General features: G+C 39.6%; 1 protein-coding gene across 1 annotated transcript in view; it reads right to left on the bottom strand.

The window, feature by feature from the left end:
- The window catches only part of THSD7B (thrombospondin type 1 domain containing 7B), a 241,494-nt gene that overhangs the window by 163,452 nt on the left and 56,474 nt on the right, over positions 1 to 21,568 (bottom strand). Inside the window, exons 3-5 of the mRNA XM_062498438.1 lie at positions 18,811 to 19,062; positions 12,567 to 12,733; positions 1,079 to 1,234 (exon numbers count right to left, since the gene is read on the bottom strand). Of these exons, the coding sequence (XP_062354422.1) occupies positions 1,079 to 1,234; positions 12,567 to 12,733; positions 18,811 to 19,062 (575 nt within the window). The remainder of the gene's footprint in view (positions 1 to 1,078; positions 1,235 to 12,566; positions 12,734 to 18,810; positions 19,063 to 21,568) is intronic.

Genomic DNA, 21,568 nt, shown 5'->3' with positions numbered 1-21,568 from the left:
ATCCTATTAAACCGGAAGATTCAAATGTAAAGTGGAAGAAAAAGGTTACAGAAATAATCATAGAATTGATTACATAATCTACCTCCTTCTGAATCAAACGAAAAGTCATGTTGCTATATACAATGCAGAATTAACACACGAGTATCTTTCAGCAAGTTCTGTTATGCAAATGACACAGAATTCTAAGAAAAAAATTTTAAAAATACATGGGGGCTCTTCCTCTGACAGTCTTGGAGCAGGGGCAAATACACAGCATTAGTAGAGGCCACATGGAAATGCTTTAGTCATGAAACAGAAGAAAATGAAAAATGAAACATCCCAGAGAATATAGCAGATCAAACTTCCACAGTTCTCAAATGAGCAAAAAGAAATTATTCAAAACAATTCAAACATGAAATACCTCTGCAGAGATTATTATTTTTTATTATTTCTCTTTTTGTTTGAAAATTTTTGACCAGTTGAAATCATTTCACATACTTAAGCAGTTTTCAGAAAAGCATAATTTCTAAACAGTAATATCCATTACCTGACATGTACTCCAAGAGCCATCTATGCAACTTAGAGCCTTAGGAAAGGCTCTGCGAGGAATCTCAACACATACAGAAGACAATTAAAATATGAGGGAGGTTGAACTACATTTGCACATCCTTCTTCCAGGAATTTAAACCAAATTGAGAACAACAATAACAATGAGTACAACCTCTTGGGTCCAGCTGAGTCCAGATTTCAGGGCCATGGGATGTATCTCCACCTCAATACACTGTCCTGGAATCCAGGCATGCAGCAGGACTTCCAGGGAGATCAGAGAGGGGCAGCCTGGCAGCTGCCAGCCCAAGAGATCATCCTGAACAAGTTTAGTGCAGGATAAAAGGACCTGAATCAGCTTGAAAGATTTTACTTTTTCTTCTCACATGAATTATGGCAAAAAGCTTTTAAAGGTCAGATTCCACTGCACATATCCAAGACCTTCATCCAGGGTTAGATTAGTTTTTTTTTAAAAAAACACATTAGGCTCCCAATGTCCAGTGTGACACCTCTGCTTCTGCAGTCTTTTGGCAATATTCCATTCCCTGCTCACCTCTCCCTCCGTGGCGCTGCTGGCAGCTCTCGGGCAGGCAGGGACCCCACGGTGACCACGAAGACACCGCGCACTCAGCCAGGCATGGCAGGTGACACACCTGGGAGGTGGCCGGGGCAGGACCCTGGCAAAGCTTCCCATCAACTGGTCTGGCAACTAAGAGGGGGGGAAAAAAAAAGAAAAAAGAAAATCAAGGCTGTAACTCTGTCCTGCTGGCCTCAGTTTTCCAGATTGCAACAAAATCCAGTGATTTTTCAGGGTCTTATCTCCCAGGGCAAAAAGTTAATCCTGTGTTCAGATAGGCACTTAAGAGTTTTATCTAAATTACTTATATTCAGCAAGCCAGTTGAGACTATGCTTCATGATAATCAGGTGCTTTAAAACTAGTTTGAGTGCTGATTTTCGACAGAGCTGGAGTAACAAACCGGGATCTAATTCCCATATTTATGGCCAAGGAGAGCTCTTTAGACAGGACTGAAGAGAAAGATACCTAAGAAGGGAATCCAGAAAGCTCCCACTGCAACTCGGAGCCAGGCAGAGGCAGATGAGTAAAACCCAAGCACAGGGGACTCTTCTCATTCCCACACCTTCCAGGGCACTGCCATCTCTGGATTATGGATGCAGTGTCCAGACCTTGGAATTTTCTTCATCTATTTCCAATAAAAGTGGGCAGAGCTCTCAGATTCTTCTACCTAGACACAAGCATGAAGCATCTTCCCTGCCTAGGAGGAGATATTTACCTGAGCTACCTGCATCCACTGATCTCCAACCTTCTTTAATCCAGAAATGAGGCAATCCCAAACCTTACCAAGAACCAGTTTATAGTTGATACTGACAATGGATTTGGAAAGTTGACTTTCTTTGTATTTTCATTTATCATAAGAGATTTCTAGATTCAATTAACTTCTTTCACCTTTCTATTTGGGGCAGTGGGAGGAAGGAAAAGAAAGGGAAAGAAAGACTCTTAAATCTGTCCTCTGAGTCACTATATGATATTGCATTTTAATTACATTATGGGCTGAATTTGGCTGTCTCTTTAGATAAATCAATATCAAAGCAGTCTTTCAAAAGGCAAAGGCTTGTTTGAGTTTACTCTGCTATGGCATTACCAAGACTTCATTAATTTTTATAGCTACTGAGTTTGTTTTATCCTCATTTTTATTTTTCATGTCTGTTTTTCTTTGCTTCCATGCACAGAATTGATTTTAAAAGAATTTGTAAAAACATGCCCAGTATATGAGTAATCTTTCCTTTTTTTCTGATATTACACCATTTTCTTTAAAAACCATTTGAAGAAAAACACTTTTTTTTAAACACAAGCCTTTAGTGCTCCAAGTCTCAAACTCTGATTTGCACATCCTGAAGCTGACTTTAGACCTATCAGTCTGAAGTGATATTTAGACCAATATCAGGCTTATGATTCCAGCTCATCAGAATAACAGGATTAAACAACAGTGTGATTTAATTCTAAGCTGAAAGGTAACACATTGGTAAAAAAGAGACCCTGTAAGGCCTTTGACATGTTCATTTAAAGATTAGAATGAGGTGGCATAAATTCAATTCACCTGAATGCCCACATAAAGAGACCTTTTCTAGAGACCTTGAAAGTGAAGTGACAGACAGAATGAGATAAACATTAGAGTTTTAAGGATAAGAGTATTTATTTTACCAAGAAGTCTCATGCATGGCTTAACCTGCCTCTCAGCATCAAGCTTTGCACAACTGTATCAGTTTTCTGAGAGTTCACTTGGAGAAATGAAAGGAAATAAAACTGAGCACAAATGGTCAACCCAAGGAATAAAGTCCAGTGCTGCTTTGCTCTGACTCAAGGTATTTTTGCCAGGAATAACTCTTCCCTCCTCACTGATTTTTAGGTTTCTATACTGAATTTAACTATTTAAATGTGGAAGCCTAGATACAGCTGGATGGTCTCCTTCCTTGCAAACCAACCAGTGAGCCCAACACTATCATAATTTGATTTTGGATTAAAAGAATCAAGCAAAATTGATTATAAAAAGTTAAAGGGGCTACCACCCATTCCAGATTCATGGATGACTTCTTCCCATTCTGATGGAAATCCCTGCCTTCCTCTCCCTGTCAACCACCCTCCTGCTCCTCTTCCTCCCTTGGGCTGATGCCCATTTAATTCTAGCCCTGGGAGCTCTTTTCCCAGAACCTACATCCTGTTTGGCCCTGGAATAAGGCTGCTTGTTTGCTCACTTCCTTACATAGTTCTTTGCATTCTATAAAAGGTAGATCAGAAAATACCATTCTCAAATATCCAAATACATTCCAAGTCTGTGCCACCTTATACTCCTCACTCTACGCTGACTGCAGTCCTCTAGTCAGTCTTCAGGAATAAGACCAGAACAAAAAAAAAAAAGCTGTAATGATAAATGCATATACAATACCATCCTTTTCCAACACCTGGCAGGTATAGAGAGACAGTTTCCACCCAGAGTGACAGGATGAACCAGCAGGGCCCTCTTTGAAAGAAGATTTCATTCCTTCTTCAGCCATTTCATTAAAAACTCTGATTTCCATCTGGTTTATTACAAAGCTTGATGTGATTTTCCACTGCCATTCTTTTATATTTATATATTAACAAGTTTATCTTTTTTTTTTTTATTACAAAGGAATGATAAGGGGAACCTTTTCTGTGAACCTTTTAAATGCCAAACTTCTCACGCACTGCAGCCTCCAAATGGCACAGGTAGCCTGGCTGGGGATGTCCTATTCAGGGAAAAAACCTGATATTACATCTATGATAAATGAACACAGCAGCCAGGAACGTCTTTAGGAACGGGGCAGCCTTCTGGTTTTGTTCAATAATTGACTCTGTAGTGGCATTTTCCTGCATTTATAGAAAAAGTGTTTTTTGGGTAATTATTTTCCTTGGAACAACATTAGCCATGTTTTTGGAGGAAGGTAAAAGGCAGAAGTCAGGGAAGCAAAGAGTGGGAGGGGAAGGAAACATTTCTGATTCAAGTAGCAGCTTATTTATGATGCTTGTTCGTACCTTTTAAAATCCTGTATTCTTCCCAATCTATAGAATAAACTTGAAACAGCAATCAAGTACTAATCTGGGAGCCTCTGAAACATTGCACATTTCTATAGCTGTTATATTGAATCTATCCTTTATAAATGCAACTGCAGCTGTTCCCAGCACCAGTGTCTTGCCTCAAGTTTGAATTTTACTATTTGCTGTTATTTTCAGGTTATTGCTACCAGCAGGAGATAATAAATTGGGTTCTAAAGTGTCTTGTTTCCGTATATATTTTTACTGAGGTAATGATTTGGAAGAAGAGTGGAAGAGGAAATCAGCTCTGATATGATTATTTCCATAATGTAATTTTAAGCCAATAAATAAATTATCTTTTGAATACAGTCATAAGGATAGATACTTACAGGCACACATGCCCACGCAATGTAAAAAGCAATGCTGACCAGACAGAGGCAGAAATGCATAGAATGGCATTTTGTTTGCAGGGGGTCCTGTCAAATATGGTTTTTCAACTCCTCAGGAGGTAAATAACACTGTTTCCTGGAGTTTAACTACACTTCCCTTTTACAATGAAAACCCAAGTATTTTTCATACTAAAACCAAAATGAAACCTTTATAAATATCACTAATATATCTGGAATACACACAAATATTATCTGCCTCTTACATATTTTAGGCAACACTCAATTCTCAAGGAAATAAATCCAAATATTTATCCTATAGCAAAACTAATCTGAATTAAAAATTGCCAGGATACAAGGCAGGTATGAGAAAGGGATGGCACATCCTTGTGAAAGCTTGCTGCCTTTGCTGGGATTTATAATCCAAAGACACTTGGATCAATACAAACGGAAATTACTTGAGAAAACCACAAAGGAGGGAGTTATGTTATAAAAATACCTCCATGTGTAAAACACAATAGGGGTAAACCCAGCACAACATTTGTAAGTAATTTCTCTAACTTGAAAGACAGTTCTATAGCAAAAAAAACAAAACAAAACAAAACAAAACAAAAAACCACTGCACAAGGGAGAAGTGGTGAATGCAATCTGACCAACCTGGAAACAGCACCAACCCCAGCCCCTTGCATCCCTCTATTAATGCACCCCATGTTTGATGGAAAGGGTTGCTTTATGCTTTGAGGAAGAATCAATTAGTTTTGAAGCCACTAAGCACAAAGTCAGAGGCCTATTTTCAATTAAAATTCATTTAATAGACAAGGAACAACATATGAATAGAAGGCTAATCATAGCATGAAGGAGGGTTAATAGTGAATTGCCAAGAGCAACAATGGCTTAATGTATTTCAGAACAATGAAAGTCCTCACAATTTTATTAAAGTGACACAGACAAAAAGTATCCCTGTGTCCTCCCTCTGCTGCTCAACAGGATTGTGGTCTCAGCTGGGATACTGCATTGTTTTGCTACAGCAGAATTTGTGGAGATTAACAACAGACTCTACATATCTGGCAAATATTCAGAGTGAACACAGGGCTCCCCACCAGCATCCCCATGACTGAGCTGATCAGGGGTGACAATTCATTAAGAGCGCCCAGGAAAGACAGCAGAGGCAATAGGGATGCTGGATGGCAGCAAAGGCAGTGACAGGAAAGAAAGGATTATGTGGGATATTTGAGCATTTGGCTGTTACCCAAAAAGAGGTGGAAATCGCTGGAGCAGACCACCAGAGAGGGTGAGAGAAGAAACAAGGAAATCACGGCAGAAAACCCATGAAACAGGGAAGAAAATCCATGAAAACTTCATGAAAGCCTTGTAAGAGGAAGCAGAAACCTCTTCTGTGACTGGGCACAAGGAAATCACCTCTGAGGATGTGCCTGGGACGCCAGGATGTGGCACAGCTGCCCAAAGCTAAGCCAGTGTTGATCCTGGGAGCAGCCAGGCTGCTCCACACAGAGCTGGCCCTGGCACACAAACTTCATTTATCTCCAGTGTCTCCTGTTCTAGACACCTCTGGCTTCATTCTCTCTCCCCAGTGCCCCAGTTTGTGTCGTAGCCTTGTACACACAAATCCTTTTAATTTTTCATCTCACTCCATGTTATTGTCTGAACACAATGCAGCTCCCCAGCCTCAGAACAAAATTACACAGAACAAACCATCACTGTCTTGAATGGAATTAATCCAGTTTCAGTGGCAGGAAATAATTATTAAAAACACAGATGCAATTAAAATGTTACCTTTCAACAATAAAAGCCTGGACTAAAACCTAGTATCTCACATGAACTAACTGGGCAGCATATTATTTGCTGCCTACCACAGCCAGCTAAACAAATTAAAGCATTTATAAATGGATAACTATTCACAGTCATAACAAATATCTTATTGACAAAAAATAGTCCTATTATTTATAAGGCACCTCTTAAAAGGCTCACTTCTTTTCACTGTCAAAGTCTTTTTAAACATTACTCACTTCATTTTAGTTTAATTAATTTTAAGATAGGAAAGAACTGAAAATACTACACCTCTGTAAGACATTAGGGAAAATGTTTTTTTCCTTAATGGATTCAAACTCAAATTTTTGAAATGCACATTTAAACACCACTGTTGAGCACTACAACAATCTGAATAAAATCATTTCCTCTCCTGCTTCTACAGGGTTTCCCCTGAAGAAGCCAGCTGTTACATATTTATTTTTCCATTATGTGAGTTGTATCTCATAAATTCTGCTCAGCATTTGGTGAGCTTACAGATCAATAACTTGACATCCCAGCAATATAAATCTGATACAGACTTCACTGAATATATTTCACACTTCAGAGGTGTATTTCCCATCTTTTCAAGCCAATACAGCCATCCTAGTGATAAATAACTAGTTTGGGATGAGAGGGATCCTGGGGGGAGAGGTTCCACTTGAGAACCACTCTGGTTTCTGTGATTCAGGTCAGCTAAGCCCCAGGCTGGATGCTCCTGTTGCTGTACCAGAAGCAGCTCAACAGAGCTTTTTTCACACCACTGCTGACCATCATTTCTCTCCCTCCTACAGTCCTAGTCAAGTTTTCTCATTACTAATATATTCTAACCTATTCCTTTTCAATTTCATAAACCAGACAAGGAAAACAGGATTTAAACATCAAAGTCCTAAAATTCTAATTTCCGTAGAGTAAATTAATCTTCTCATTCCTGCAGTTTCACCAGCATAAATTTACAACAACAGAAAAAAAAAAATAAAAAAAAAAACCAAACAAATAAGGTGTGCCTTTAATATAGGGCTCACATTCTACACAGGGTTCCTCCTATTCTCTACAACAGCAGTGCATAACCTGGATCAACTCCCACGGGCAGTTTATCTCCATCAACACAGTCCTTTTCCTATAAAAATGCAGGATGGCAACAGCCATAAACAACATCAACCTGCACAACCAACCTCCAGTTCCTAAAGAGTCAGACCTGGTGCTCCACAGGACTTCGGGCACCCAAGGGGAAGATGGCACGTTCCAACAGGACTTTCCGCTGGTATTGTCCTCTTCCCAAAAATACCCCATAGTTTACTGAACAGATGCCACATGCACCAATTTGAAACACTAATCCCCCAGGAGACACACACTGGAAGGTCATGATTCAGAGCAGAACAAAGAACTTGCAGGGAAAAAAATGTGGCACCCTCATTAGGAAACAGAGCACACAGAGCAGAGGAAGTAAAATAGCACATTTTGGAGCTAAAGAAAGACAACAGGGCAGAAAGAAAGGGATGAGAATAAACAGAGAATAACACAAGATATGAACTAAAGGACTCTTCAAATTAATCTGTGTGCAAGTCCAAAGAGGCACCAATATCTAAAAAACAAAACACAATGCTGAAATATTTCCCATGTGGGAATCAAGAAGAGTCTGAAAAATTCACTCATGGGATAAGAAAGGGATAGACATTTTTGTCTATCAGCAGTGGGGAGAAAGCTCAATATTTAGAGGAAAACAAGAACATATAAATGCCATAAAATAATCATTTTGAGACTTATAGAAGTAGGACTTAGATGAAAGTGCAGGGGACCAGTTTCAGCTTCAGACCATTTTGTGATTCTGTCAATAAAGGGGCTTGTAAGACAAAACTACGTAAGGGAATACACACAGGGATGGATCAGAGAGTAACCATTAGACCTGAACAGCTACTTGAGTATCTTCCAAGTCCTCAGTTATAAACACACTAAAGGAGGTTTTGCTGCTACAGCTGGCGACACACAGGTTTATAAAAAAACAATCTAATGTAAAATGAACCAGGTGGAGCTGCATCCTAAAAATAAAGCAAAAATTAGTGCAGGCTGGGGAACTGCAGTGGAGTAAGTCAGGCAAGGTACTATGTCTACTAACATGAGAGGGTTGCATCTCTCTCAAAGGAAAGAGAATATAAAAATAATAGACTTCTGTAAGAAATAGTTTTTGCAGGGTAACACTAAAAACTATACAAAAAAATGAAGGCACAACTATGTCACATACCTGCAATTGAAATTAAAGCCCAAATAAAGATAATTTTATGGAGACAAATATGATAGAGAAACTCACTAAGCAAAAAAAAAAAAAAAGTAAACAGAACTTTAGAACCTTGTGCAGGCATGAGAATTTTATGTGGATTTTCAGATGTAAAATAATAAAGATTAAAAAAATAGGAACATGCAATGATTTCTGGTGAGCAGGTAATAAGAGATACATTTTATTAGCCAAATTTACTATGCTGAGTAAACAATAAAGAGGAATCAAGGAAGTGAAGCATTATTTCACAAAGGTCTTTCCAGTCCTATAATTAAAACTTCAGCACACAGGCTGAAAAATACTTCAAGAAAATTCTGAAAGCAAGAGGTAAATTGGATCTCATTCAAACAACTAAAAAAGGAAAAATGTCAAGATACATAAGGCATAAGTTTTATGAAAGAATGACAGGGCAGAGAGAATCCTAGTTAGAAAACTACAGAAAATATGGAAAGAGCAGCAATCCCAGCCACTAGAGACAGCAGGAAACTAGTTCAGAGAAGAGAGGAAATACTTCTGGAGTAATTTATAAAGACTACCATCTCCCAGACTACTGATAAAGAGATACAGTTTCCAGATAAATCCAAAAAGCAAAATTAATTAGAAAACAGAAAGATACTCCCCAGTCGTCAGAAAAGAAGGATAAAAAATCCTGAGGTAGAAGATTAAATCTAGAAACTACATACGTTTGTTAACTGACTGAACAGAAATACAGACACCAGTCCCAGATTCTAAGAGGAATTTTCATTCCCATATCACTGAAATAACTTATTGTGATTGAGAGTTGCACTGCCAAACACGGAGAGGTTTCATAAACAGATTGTTGCATAATATTCTTCCCTACATTTTCCTGGTGTCTTTTTTGTTGGTACACTAGGGATTGCTAGTTAGTGACATTCACCCAGATAAATTAAAATTTATTATGAAAATATACACTTCAGATAAAATTCCATAAAACCCCGAAAAACTTATCTCTTTTTGGAAGCCCATTTACAGAAGAGAAGAAAGCATGTGTGTCCTATGGTAGCAGTGTCTGGCATTGCTTAAGAAAGTTTTTTGTTTGGTTGGTTTTTTTTTGTTTGGTTTTTTCATTATTTTGTTTGTTGACTTTTGTTTTGTTTTTTTTTATTTGGTTGATTGGTTGGTTTATTTACTTTAAAAAAGAGGTATAAAGAAGGGCAGTCACCACCATTCCTACAGTTTGTTCCATAAATGGGATGTTCAGGCACAGCGATCAGGGAGTATCCAGGGCAGACAGGGCTGTACCACAAGTAGCTGACTTGCATGTTCTGTGCTACTTTTTTGTGCAAAATGTGTCTCCTCTTTAAAAGCAACGTAATTTGAAACACGCAGATTTGCCACTTCCATCTCTGGAATTACTAGATTACATCCTCTCTGTGAAAACTAAGCATTATAAATTTAAACATGTTAAAATTCAGCGAGATACTTAAAACCATCAGGATCGGTGGAAAGGTAATCAGGTCAAAGTTCAGCCTAAATTAGCAAAAGCCTCACAAGTGAGGAGGGATGTGGACTCCTTGAAGAGAACAGCCAGCATTAAAACCAGCAGTCTCTCCTCTTAGGTTACCTACACACAGGAACACAGACCTCTGAACTACACACCACTTTACCAATGTAAATTTAGCTTTAACAGCCTCAGAATGCAGGAATAACACCAAGTGCTTCAAAAACTGTAAGACCTTCTTCCAAATACTCAAATTTCCAAATATTAATAGTATTAATAGTATGAAGCCTCCTCAAGGCTTAAAAAACATATAACTTCACTTGGATCAAGACAACGACTTCTTTGTTAGGTCACCTCTTGGGGAAGAAAAATATGAAATATCATCAATGCATTTCTTGAAGTAATACCTGAGTGAGAGCTCTCCATTTTCAGTGTCTTCAAGTTGGAACCTTATAATCAAAATACAGAAAGATTTCAGTAGACTTAACCTTCTGAACAACTGATACATAGGGACTCAAGGAAACAGGTGCTCCCTTTCCAAACACAGACATTTTAATAAATGAAGAAATAGATGGGAAGACTAAGCAAATAAAAAATGGGAGAGATATCCTTGGGGGATAAAAGAGCTTTGAGCAGTACATATAAACACATCACAGATGGTACCTGTCTCCAACTAGGATTCAACATATTTTATCCCAGAATGCTGCTGGAGAGACCACAGGACAAAATCTTCTTTCACATATGTCATTGGGCCCAGGTCCAAATTCTCTTTGGAAGTAACCAGAAGAATAACAACTGTGATGGATGGTAATATCCCATTAGACTCGCTTGTTTGATTCCTGAATGATCCCTTTAAGGACACTGAAGAGGTGAGGAAAGAAAAATTACTGTGCTTTGATGGTAGCAATTAGACACTATATTTGCTTATAGATAGAGGATTAACTTCCTCATCTTCTCCTCACCACTGAAAAATTGGTACAGTAAAAGATGAGATGTCCTAGTGATGAATCAAAGTATTCTGTCAGTTCTGATTGCCAGAAGAAAAAAGCTAAAAAATACATAATTCCTTATTTATTCAAAGAACAAAAATTAGTCAGCTAGCAAATGAGACACACTCCTGGATGAGGAGGGGCAATAGAGAAGGCTTTCTCTGTTTCCATTTGTGTGTGACTGTGCTGACAGCAGATGGGATTTTCCCTTTCCAACCACTGCTGTACATCTGCACTACTGCTTTAAAATTATAGTAATAGTTTATACCTTGTACAGTTGCTCTGCACATCTGGGTTTTTTCAGTTGCCTATATTAATTTTGGTTTTTTTTATTAGATTAGAAGTGGAAAGATTACAAGGAAGAGGAATCCTTGGGTTTTTTTCTAAAGTGAGGAAAGGGCTTGCAACTTTTAAGCTGAATTGAACTTTAAGCAAGGGAAAAAGCTGCAGGTGGGTGACACACTGGATATGTAGCACCATGCTGGTCATGAGATATGTAAATGTTCAAGGAATTCAGAGGCACTCCTCTAGCCTTCCTGAGAAATTCACAATTCTGACAAAGAATAAAGACTGAATGAAGTCAGTTCGAGCTCTCTACTCACCAACCTGCCATGCAGTGGCTGCAAGGAACATAGGAGTGCTCAGAAGGATGAAGTCTATAAATGCCATGCACCTTTCATCAACAGCACTTTTCTAACTCTTAAAGTCCCCTGCACCACACATTTGTGTGGAACAAGAGAGAGGGGCTCCTCTGGGAGAGCAAAGTAGTGTCAGATGTCTGGGAGAGGTGAATCAACCACTGTGCATGCACTGAATAGAGATTAAAACAGGTTTCCTATAACCTCAGTCTGTGAGGGATCCTGGGACACACACTGGGCATCTGGGAAACACTTGTTTCTCCTCTGTAAGTAAATAAATCTAAGATACAATATTGTATTGTTATTATCTTACATCTCTGCTCAAAAACACATTCTGCAAGAGCGCTACATTGAGTAAATAAAAGAGTCTATGATGAATTATTCATTGTGAATCTGTAACTACTTATTATTCTTCTAAAAGAAATATAACTCACTTCCAGAGTCCAAAACCCGTCTGTCTGCTCAAAAATTGTGACAATATTATTTTTGCTTTCCCCTTCAAATCACAAGAAAGATTGTGTATCAACCTGAAGCAGAGGCTAAAGCTATATCCGGAATGGTGTGTGACAACCTGTTTTATATTCTAAACTAAGACTGCACTACAGATAAGTGCATTCAGCCACCAAGAGGCTGGGTTTCCTGATATATGACAGAGGAAGAAAAGTCAACTCCAAGCATAATTTAGTTCCTTCATCCTTTGCAACTCTCCCAACGCAGGCGAACTACAGAACTGGCAGCAATTCATCCCAGGAGGTTGTGGCTCCTGGCAGCTCACGTCCCTGTGTGAGCACGGATACAAAGAGGGCATCAGCAAGCCAAAGGCCACCAATGACTCCACGTTATTTACTTTCTTCCTGTTTCTCCTACTCAGATGTACTCAGGGCAGCACTTCAGAGTGACCCCCCAAACGCACCCTCCTTCAGCCGGTGTGTCCCCAGCTCCACGATGATCTGGGCACAGAAGACCACCCGGGTTTGGATCCCACCTCCACAGAGCCCTGCCTGCTTCTGGTGAGGGTCCTGCTGGTCAAGGAGCAGAGACACACGACAAGCTTTCCATTCAGATGTCCTCCAGGCAAACCTTTGGGAAAGAGAATAGGTAAAATGAATTTTTGAAAGCCTACACGAGATAGGTACCTTATTAGATGACACAATATAGTAAGTTTAATATTTTTAGCAGCACTTCCCTATCCAAAACAAGGAATGTTTGGAAACATTTTGAGTGTTAAATTTACATAGGTTAAGTATGTGCTATTTGTCTGGAGCACTTGTGTAAAACTTTTGACAGAGCAGCAATCTCCAAAGTGTTCTGAAACACTAAATCATCCTGACAGCACCTTTGAGCACAGTGTAAAAAATGAGTGAAGATTAAGAGGTGTGATTAAGTGCGAACAGTAGTTTTCAAACATGTGTCTCAAAGCACTAAACCACCCCTCTCTGCCAAGAGCTGAACACCTCACTCTGAAATGTCCTTAACAGCTGAAATCTTGAGCACCTGGAGGGACCTCCAAGCATTTGCAGCTTTTCCACAGGGGGACCTTTCTACCTGCCTAAGGTACTGCCAGTTCCTTCAAGAGATTGGCTAAAGCACCTCAGTTGATTCCATTTTCCAGAAGTTGTGATACACAGCAAGCTCTAGAAAAAAAAAAACATTTTCATTCTATATTCCATTCACACCTAAGGAGCATTAAAGGTTTCCAAGGAATCATAACATTCTGGGACACAGGTATGTGAATGCTGTACAGACAATAACTGTTGATATGTACCATCTTAAATGCCAGGAAGAACTTATCAATCCACAGGGAAAACAGTGCTGTGTATCCATGGAAAGCAGAATTTATTTCCCCATCATAAATGTAGAGCATATTTCTAACACAACTGTTTCCACAGACAGAGCTTGCTTTGATTCACAGGTCACAGTATGAGGGGAGTAAATAAGAATCCAAAGTCTTCCCGAGCTTCCCAAACGCAAATCTTAGGCAATATTGTTTTTATAACCAATCTGTTCACACTTGTGCTGCTTTACGCCTCCACTCCTCTACATTTCCTAGTTTACTTTTACCCCAGAATCTTTGGGTTTTGTGCAATGCAAACTACATAAAATAATTTCCTTCTTTTATTCTCAAGACAAATGCGCTTTCCTTTTACAGCAGATCCACAGTTGTTAAAACTACATATGTTCCTTAACTGCTGATTGATCACTGCAAACTCAAACACAGTGGGGTGTCTCTGCAGAAAAAGCCTTCCACATCATAATTCCATGTATTCTCCACAGTGAGTGTCTGCTCCTGACTACAGCAATGGCAAGCAAAGCTGCATCTCAAAACTATCTGAAAAATAAACACACTAATTTGAGCACACATCAATGTTCTCCTAACTTATTTTGTGAATGCTTATTTTTTTTTATTACCCTAAAGCACTTCCAAATTTTGTAATGTATTCACAGAAAATATTGGTGAATACTGCCAATTACTTGCATTTACAGGTGCTGTTCAGATGAGCTGTCATGCTCTCTTAAATAACTCACAGCGTCTTGTGCAAATCTGAATACACTCACAGGGTTCATTATACCCAAAGAAAATAATAAAGAACACACTTTTCACATGACTAGTATCAAACACCTAACACCCACAACATATAAAGCACAGCCATGAATTTTTCTTATTATTAGTTTCTTCTGGGAATTCCTAATCCCACTTCTTGGGCCTGCAGTGTTAAATGCAACCATAAAGGCAATGGAAAGTGCTCTATCAAACAACAGGTAAAGTGGATTCCTCCTCCACATCCCTTCTGAACTCTGTACTTTTCAGGTCTACTTTTGAAATTAAAATCCTAAATATAGAACACATGCATCTTTCCGCAGCCTTGGAAATAATTGTTTTAGGGAAGTATTTCTTAAAACAAAAATTGACTAAGGTAAAACTCATTATCGATATCTGGCTTAGGAAGTCAGCTGTGAACTCTGGATCCTAAAGACTCATTTCCAGAGGTGTGAGCATCTGCTTCTCTTGTTCAGTGTGAGCCGTGGAGTAAACACCTATGAAAATTAGGCCAGCAGTGATTAAAATTATGAAAAATAACTAAATCTGAGCTCACAGAGATAATTAAATTTCATCAGCTCCCGAATCTAAAAAAAAAGAAAAAAAAAACAAAACCCACCAACCAAAAAAACAAACAAACCAAATAATTCCCTTTATATATTCTCCCAGAGTAACTCGTGTGTGAGCAGTGTGCAAGGACAGCTCTCAGAGCTCCACCTGCACCAAGCCTCTGCTCTTACCTGCACTTGTCCTCAGCTGTCCAGTGCTCCAAAAACAAATCCTGACCTTAAAAGGGACACAAACATTTTCATAGCCATTAACAAGCCCACAGGAAGGTGAAAGGGCTGAAGGGTAGTGCTGCTACCAATCCCCAAGTATAACTCCAGAGCCTTCTAGCACAGCTCACTGTACTTCCACTCCAGTCTTTAGTACTTCACACTAATGCTTCATATTTAATTTGGGCATAATAAACCTCATTTAAAAAGTGATACCATCACACCTGCATCTCAGCAATAAGCCTTTTTAAAAAAATCAAGTCTTAAAACATTCCATTTTCCATCATTTAACTTCTGAAAAGCTTTGAATTTCCAACAAAGCAAAGACAGTTTTTTTGCTATATCCCTGTCTGGTAACGTAGCAACCACAACCAAAATGAATGATATGAAGATATAATCATAATTCTGGAAAATCTATCTATTTCCAGCGAACATGAAAGCGACACATCAAGGATAAAAAAGATGTAATACATTGTTTTAAAACTGATGACTCCATGACAGTAATGAAACAAACAAGGGCTCAATACCTTTCCAATTTATAGTAACCTTTCAGTCTCTTTAGTCCATAGGACTTAAGCTTTTAGTGTTTACACAAGTTTTATACCTGTATATATCCATTCACTTTAATTGAACTATCCCAAATTTATATCACAATAAAAGAAAGCAGAATCACCTCCTATGTGTTTAAGCTTTTTAAGCACTTAATCCTTTCAGAACAAATAACCAAAGGTAAAACAAAGCACAAAGCTCTGGAGTCTTACATGCAGTAAAAGTGTTTTATTTTCATGCATTTAGACTATTGATTACAGATGTTATTGCAAACCTCAGTCATAAAATTAAAAGCCCTTCCCATTTAACAGCAAATTTACACCTGTGCCACCTACCTGTGATGGGACCTTTAACTTGTAGCTTTGCCATGGGCATAGAGGTTATATTTAACTGAGCAGTTCTGAGGCTTAAAGTATTTTTGTCATCTCTGGATCCTTTTAGAAGACTGGAATATAACTTCACCCACTTCTCTCTGTGGAGTACAACTCTGCAAGTGCTATCTCTTTAGCTGCTTCTTTTTAATGTCAGTGGATGAAGCCCACACTATGTACCTTCATTCAGTCACAGGGTGCTCTCTGCCCCTGCATTGAAAAACAACCTCTAGAAAATCACAAAATCACAGATTGGTTTGGGCTGGAAGGGATCTTGAAGATCATCTCATTCCAACCCCCTGCCAAGAGCACGGACACCTTTCACTATCCCAGGTTGCTCCGAGCCCCGTCCAACCTGGCCTTGGACATTTCCAGGATTGGAGCAGCCACAACTTTGCTGGGCAAGCTGTGCCAGCAACTTACCACCCTCACAATGAAGAATTTCTTCCTAATATTCTTCTAAATATAATATTAATTTCTTCCTAAGCCCATTCCTTCTGCTCAGCAACTTTTTCTTGTCTATGTCCTAGCCCATTTTCTTTGCTGTGGCTGAAGCATACTTTGGAAAATTCTTGCCCTGCATTTAAAGCTAAAGGAAAGATTACTTTTTTTCGAAATCAACCTATAAAACCAGAGAAGATTTCTAGGAACTGGCAAAGTAAACATGAGTCTCACCTTAAAGGATGTAAAAAACTAATCTGACTAGGCAAACAGAAAAAAAGGAGTGGTTTGTGTTGAGGCCAGACAAATGAAGGAGAGTCTCTTTTATTTTTGCTGCTGAAGATCCTTAAATTCATCATCTTCATTCAAGAGATAGAACGAAAAGATCACAGCCTCAGCAAACCACAGATGAAGTGGCATATATTTAAGGAGGAGAAAAGCATCATCTTTCAAGGTATTATCTTACAAATAGAATGTAGTCAAATATGGAGAATAGGAGCATCTACGGTTTCTTGTATTATTTCACAGGGATTAACACTACATCCCTCTATGTGTAGAAAGCTACTCCTTTCCAATCTGAGCTATTTCCAGTAGTTCAGTCACCAATTCCCAAGGACCAACACCAAATCACCAGGCTGCAAACTGAAATATGGACCAACAGCAACCCTTAGCAGCTGCTGAAAACCTAAATAACATACATTTTTTACTTCTGCTCATTAATGCAAAATCCTGCTCCCCACACCCTTACATCCAGTAGACACACAGCACAAACTGCAATATTATGGATTTTCATTCTTGTTTTCTCCTTATACTGAGTGAATCAATCAAAGTCTAGTTACCAGGCACTGCCAAAGTATTCTTCTGCGCAGTGTGAGAATGTCATAACCTACCACCTGCATTTTGAGATATTACACCCCTAGAAATAACAATTAACTAAATACCAGAGTTGTACTTTTTAATATTTTCAGCTAAGTGGCTCCATTAACCTGCAAGTTTAATGTTATTTTTCTGAGCTAGCACATTAGAGTTCATCCTCACTCATGCAGATACTGCCCCAGAGATGTTGTCTCAAGGTAGAGAGGCATAACAGGATGGGGAAGGTTTCAGAGTTCACAGGCTCATGAATACCTGGGCGTAGTAGCAATACACTGAAAGAACAATAAATTTTCTTCTACAGAGAGAGAGGCACCTACAAAAATTATCAGTGGTTTGCAGGTTCTCACCTTTTGGGCTCTCCTGGCTCTACACAACCATTCGCCCTTCAATACAGTGCAATGTCAAAAAGGGGAAGTGAGAAACCAGGGACAGATCCACGTCTGTTCACTCCCTGATTAACTTCCAGCCACTCTCCCCCAATCAGGTGTCACCTGCACCCACGCTCCTGTACAAAATCAGCAAGACAATGTGTTAATCTATTGTCTTTGAAATTGATGTGCACTCGGGCAGGAGCAAAAAATCACTCTGTAAGAGACTTTCTGTGGGATGTAATCAAGCAACAGAATATTTTTTTATACTTCCTCTCTTCTGCTAGCAGGGTGCATAAAAATGATCAGCATTTGATTTTGAATGAGCCCAATGATACAGAGACACTTTTACAGGTGATGCCTTCCTAAGAAATGTATCTTGCAAAAGCTTTATAGAAGGTTTTGGCAGTATCTGGCAAAAGCCCCAGAAACTCATGACTTGAGCACTGAACAGCTCTCCTATTAAACAGACTCATTCACAGACAGGGAGATTTTCCTGCATGCATATAAAATTCTACCAATCCCAAAGCATTTTGCAGTCAATCTCAGAACATGTCACATGAAAAATCAAGCAATACTTTATTTTCTTTGCAAAGCACACAATCAAGCTCCTCTGTTAGCCAGGCCAAGAATAATGGCATGGTCTTGTAGATCAGAAAGGTGAGATCCTCTCCTCCACACCACAAACCAAGCAAGCTCTTAGGGCCTGTAAAGTTTCAAGAAGCACACAGAGGGAAGCTGAGTAATGTCCAAGCTATTACCTTCGAGCAGTTCCCATCTTCCCCAAAAAAGACTGGGAGCTTTTTATGGAGAGCAGAAGAGGAATCTTATGTAAAAATTACAATTTCAAAGCAAATAAAAAATTCAGCTCTGGAGACCTGTCCAGCCTCTGCACGACTGATGAAATTCTCTGAAACAGCAATCAGTACAAAAGCCATTTCAGAGAACAAGAGCAACTGCTCTCAGTTTTTAAAATATGGAAGTGTAAACTATAGTGGGTATAATTCAAATTTATTTCTTCATATAACTGTAATTATTGTAATAGGAATAACTAAAATAGTAACTAACAATTAAAAGAGTATTAGTAACAATAAATAATACCACTAATCACAGCTAACAATGACCAAATCGTTGATCTCGATTGACCACATGCAACCTCTCCATGCACAAACCAAGCAGGTAGGATCTGCAGGGGCTTCTTCACTTCCAAAACCTGGGTGGGAAGCTCTGGCCATACCTGGGGCAGGGCTGCAGCGACGTCTTCCCTCCTCCACTGCATGCTTCCCTCTCCTCCAGCTCCGGGCACGGCTTCCCGGCGCCCACGGCCACGCTCCGCACGCTGCGGCGCCGGCTCCGGAGCCCCGGGGTGAGGCTGCCCCAGCCACAGCTGAGTGAGCAGGGGCTCCACGGGGACCACTCGGACGTGGCGCAGTCCTTGGGGATGACACAGGACCTGGAGGTCACAGGGACGGGATCTTGCAGGCAGAGGCTGCGGTAAGAACACAGTACAACAGCTGAGGGGGTCTTACTTAATGAGCTTCTCGTTCAACCCAAACTTCCCAAGAAGAAACCCATGGTCATTCAATCAGAAGATCTACGTCGACACCAGTGCAACAGAAATAAGACAAGTTCTAATGCAGAGCACATAACACATTTCCAACGAGCTCTGGGTGCAAACTTGCATGCTGAGTACTTTGTAAATAATGTATTTTGTTTATCTAGAGTTGAAACAGATGCACAAGGTGTTATATTTGCTCCTATGTAGCTAGAATTTCACAGTTTGTCCTGTGTGGAAAACGAAATCCAAGCCCAAGAGAAATACTGCCACTGGTAACCATTCCAACATCCTGGACATAGGACTGCATGTCATCCATCCATCCTGCTGAGCAACTCTGCTGTTTCAAAAATAATTAATCCCATACTAATAAGAAGTGTTTCAGTTCCACGAGGCTGTTATCAAACATGTGCTGTCAAACAACATCAGAGGGTTTTGTAACCTGTCAAACAACCAGAGACCCAAGAATGCTGCAATTGGGGCTGGATTTTGGGACTCAATTACTCCTGCTGACATCAGGACATGATCTCACCCACTCTGTAACATATCAAGACACTGCCCTAGGCCACCATCCTAGTGGGAAACCAAATTCTAAAGGCTACCAACTGATGAGATTTGGTATCAAGATACAAAGTCTCAGAATAACATTTTGAGGAGTCCCAAAGCTACATCTTCTGACTTTACAGGGTTATAAGGACAAAGTAAACTGGCCTCTGAAATTAAAAGCACACCTGATGAATTCAGTGTGAACTCTACTTTTTCTTCTCCAGCCTCCAGCTGTTCATGGTGAAGCTTTTGCCAACTGTAAGGAGCAAACACAGGTACACTTAAAAGGTGTGAAATCCAGAGCTGCTGCCAGGGAAGCAGCCATTACCTCTCCTGTTATTCCTTACAGCACAGTTTGGCCAACCTACCTCTCTCTGAAGAAAGCAGACTAGGGAAATCATGTCAGGATTTCTGGGCAGCCTCATGGGGGGAGCAGAGAAGATAAAAGGCATACACTCCCTTCTCCAGTCTAGAAATCGGTCCCTTTTTTTCACATAGGTCAACAGGAATATTCCCATTGAAACACATCAAGTTTGACTAGACCCTCAACCACCAGCAAAACAGAGCATCTACTGGCTTCTATTTGAACTTCAGAGTAAACAAAAAAAATCCCGTAACAACTTTTTGTCTCAATTTCTTCACCCAGAATAAAACTCAGTAATCTCACAGAAGCTGTGAGGATGAATTTACTGAGGTTTATTTAAACAACGTCAACAAGTACAAACCACCTGTGATGTAGCCCCCTCAAAATGAAACTATTCTTGCTTACAATTGAAAAACATGTCTCATTTCTCTATTACAAGTCAAATGGAACTGATTACAAAGCTGTCTCTGGTACAAAACATCAGTTCTATCAAAACAAGGTTCTGGAAAGTAATAGTCATTACATATGTACTTACTAACCCAGGGATTTTGAGTGGTTTTTTGGAACGTTAGGTTAGGTGCAGTCATGTGAATGGTCACTTTATTTCCTTTTCATTATTTTTTCAACAGGGGAGCCACCCATGCCAAAACATTAACAAGGAAGAATAATTCTTGATTTTGAGTAGATAAAAGAGTAACACATGAAAGACACTGCCCTAACTGATGGTACCAAAAAACTCAAGTTTATCTAAGAACACAGAATGGGGAGGGAGGGGAGAGAGGTAACTGATCTTACTTTTTAAAGTGATCAAAACTCCCCACTCAGATACAGTGCAAATAGCAAAATCCACCTTTGGGGTTGCACCACTGAAAAAAAGATTTTAGTCCTGCATGATCTTTACTGAAACACCAAATAAAATGCAGACTTTAAAAATCTGGATGGGAGTATTGGTTCAAATGACCTCTGCCAGTCCCAGTTCTTAGCCAGAGAATACCTCTAGTAGCTCCCCTAATGGATTCTCCAGACCTGCACCAACACTCTGGCTGGGAAAGCCATCCCTGCCCAGAAATCACCCTTGCACTAGCAAAAGTCTTTGCCAGAGGCTGAATAGCTGTTTCTTTCCCTGAAAATCTCCCCACTGCTCCTGTTATAAAAGGCAAGATGCTAACTTTGTTGACCTCAAGGTGAACGAGACATGGAGATGGCAATTTCCCTCCTGTTCGAGTAGGCTTTTGAGGGAGAATTACAAGCAACTGCTGAACAGAAAGAAAATTAATTAACTTGTACCTACTCACTCAGAGCCTCCAAGTCAAATTAATTGTGACACCGAGCAACACAAAGACAAATGTAAAAACACTCTTTTGCATGAAATTCAGACACAGCCTTTCATGTCACAGATGTACTTAGGACGATCTAATACAGATAAAGCCCAGACCTGTGAGACACTCGCTAATCTGAGGCTGTAAACCAGACATAGATTTGTGCTGCTGTGGCTGTGTCCAAACCAGCAGGGACAGGAAGAAGGTCTTG

Source organism: Cinclus cinclus, chromosome 9 (assembly GCF_963662255.1).
Source record: "Cinclus cinclus chromosome 9, bCinCin1.1, whole genome shotgun sequence".
Classification (NCBI taxonomy): Eukaryota; Metazoa; Chordata; class Aves; order Passeriformes; family Cinclidae; genus Cinclus; species Cinclus cinclus.
Note: the sequence above shows the minus strand (reverse complement) of the source record. Positions and strands in the feature narration are given on the sequence as shown.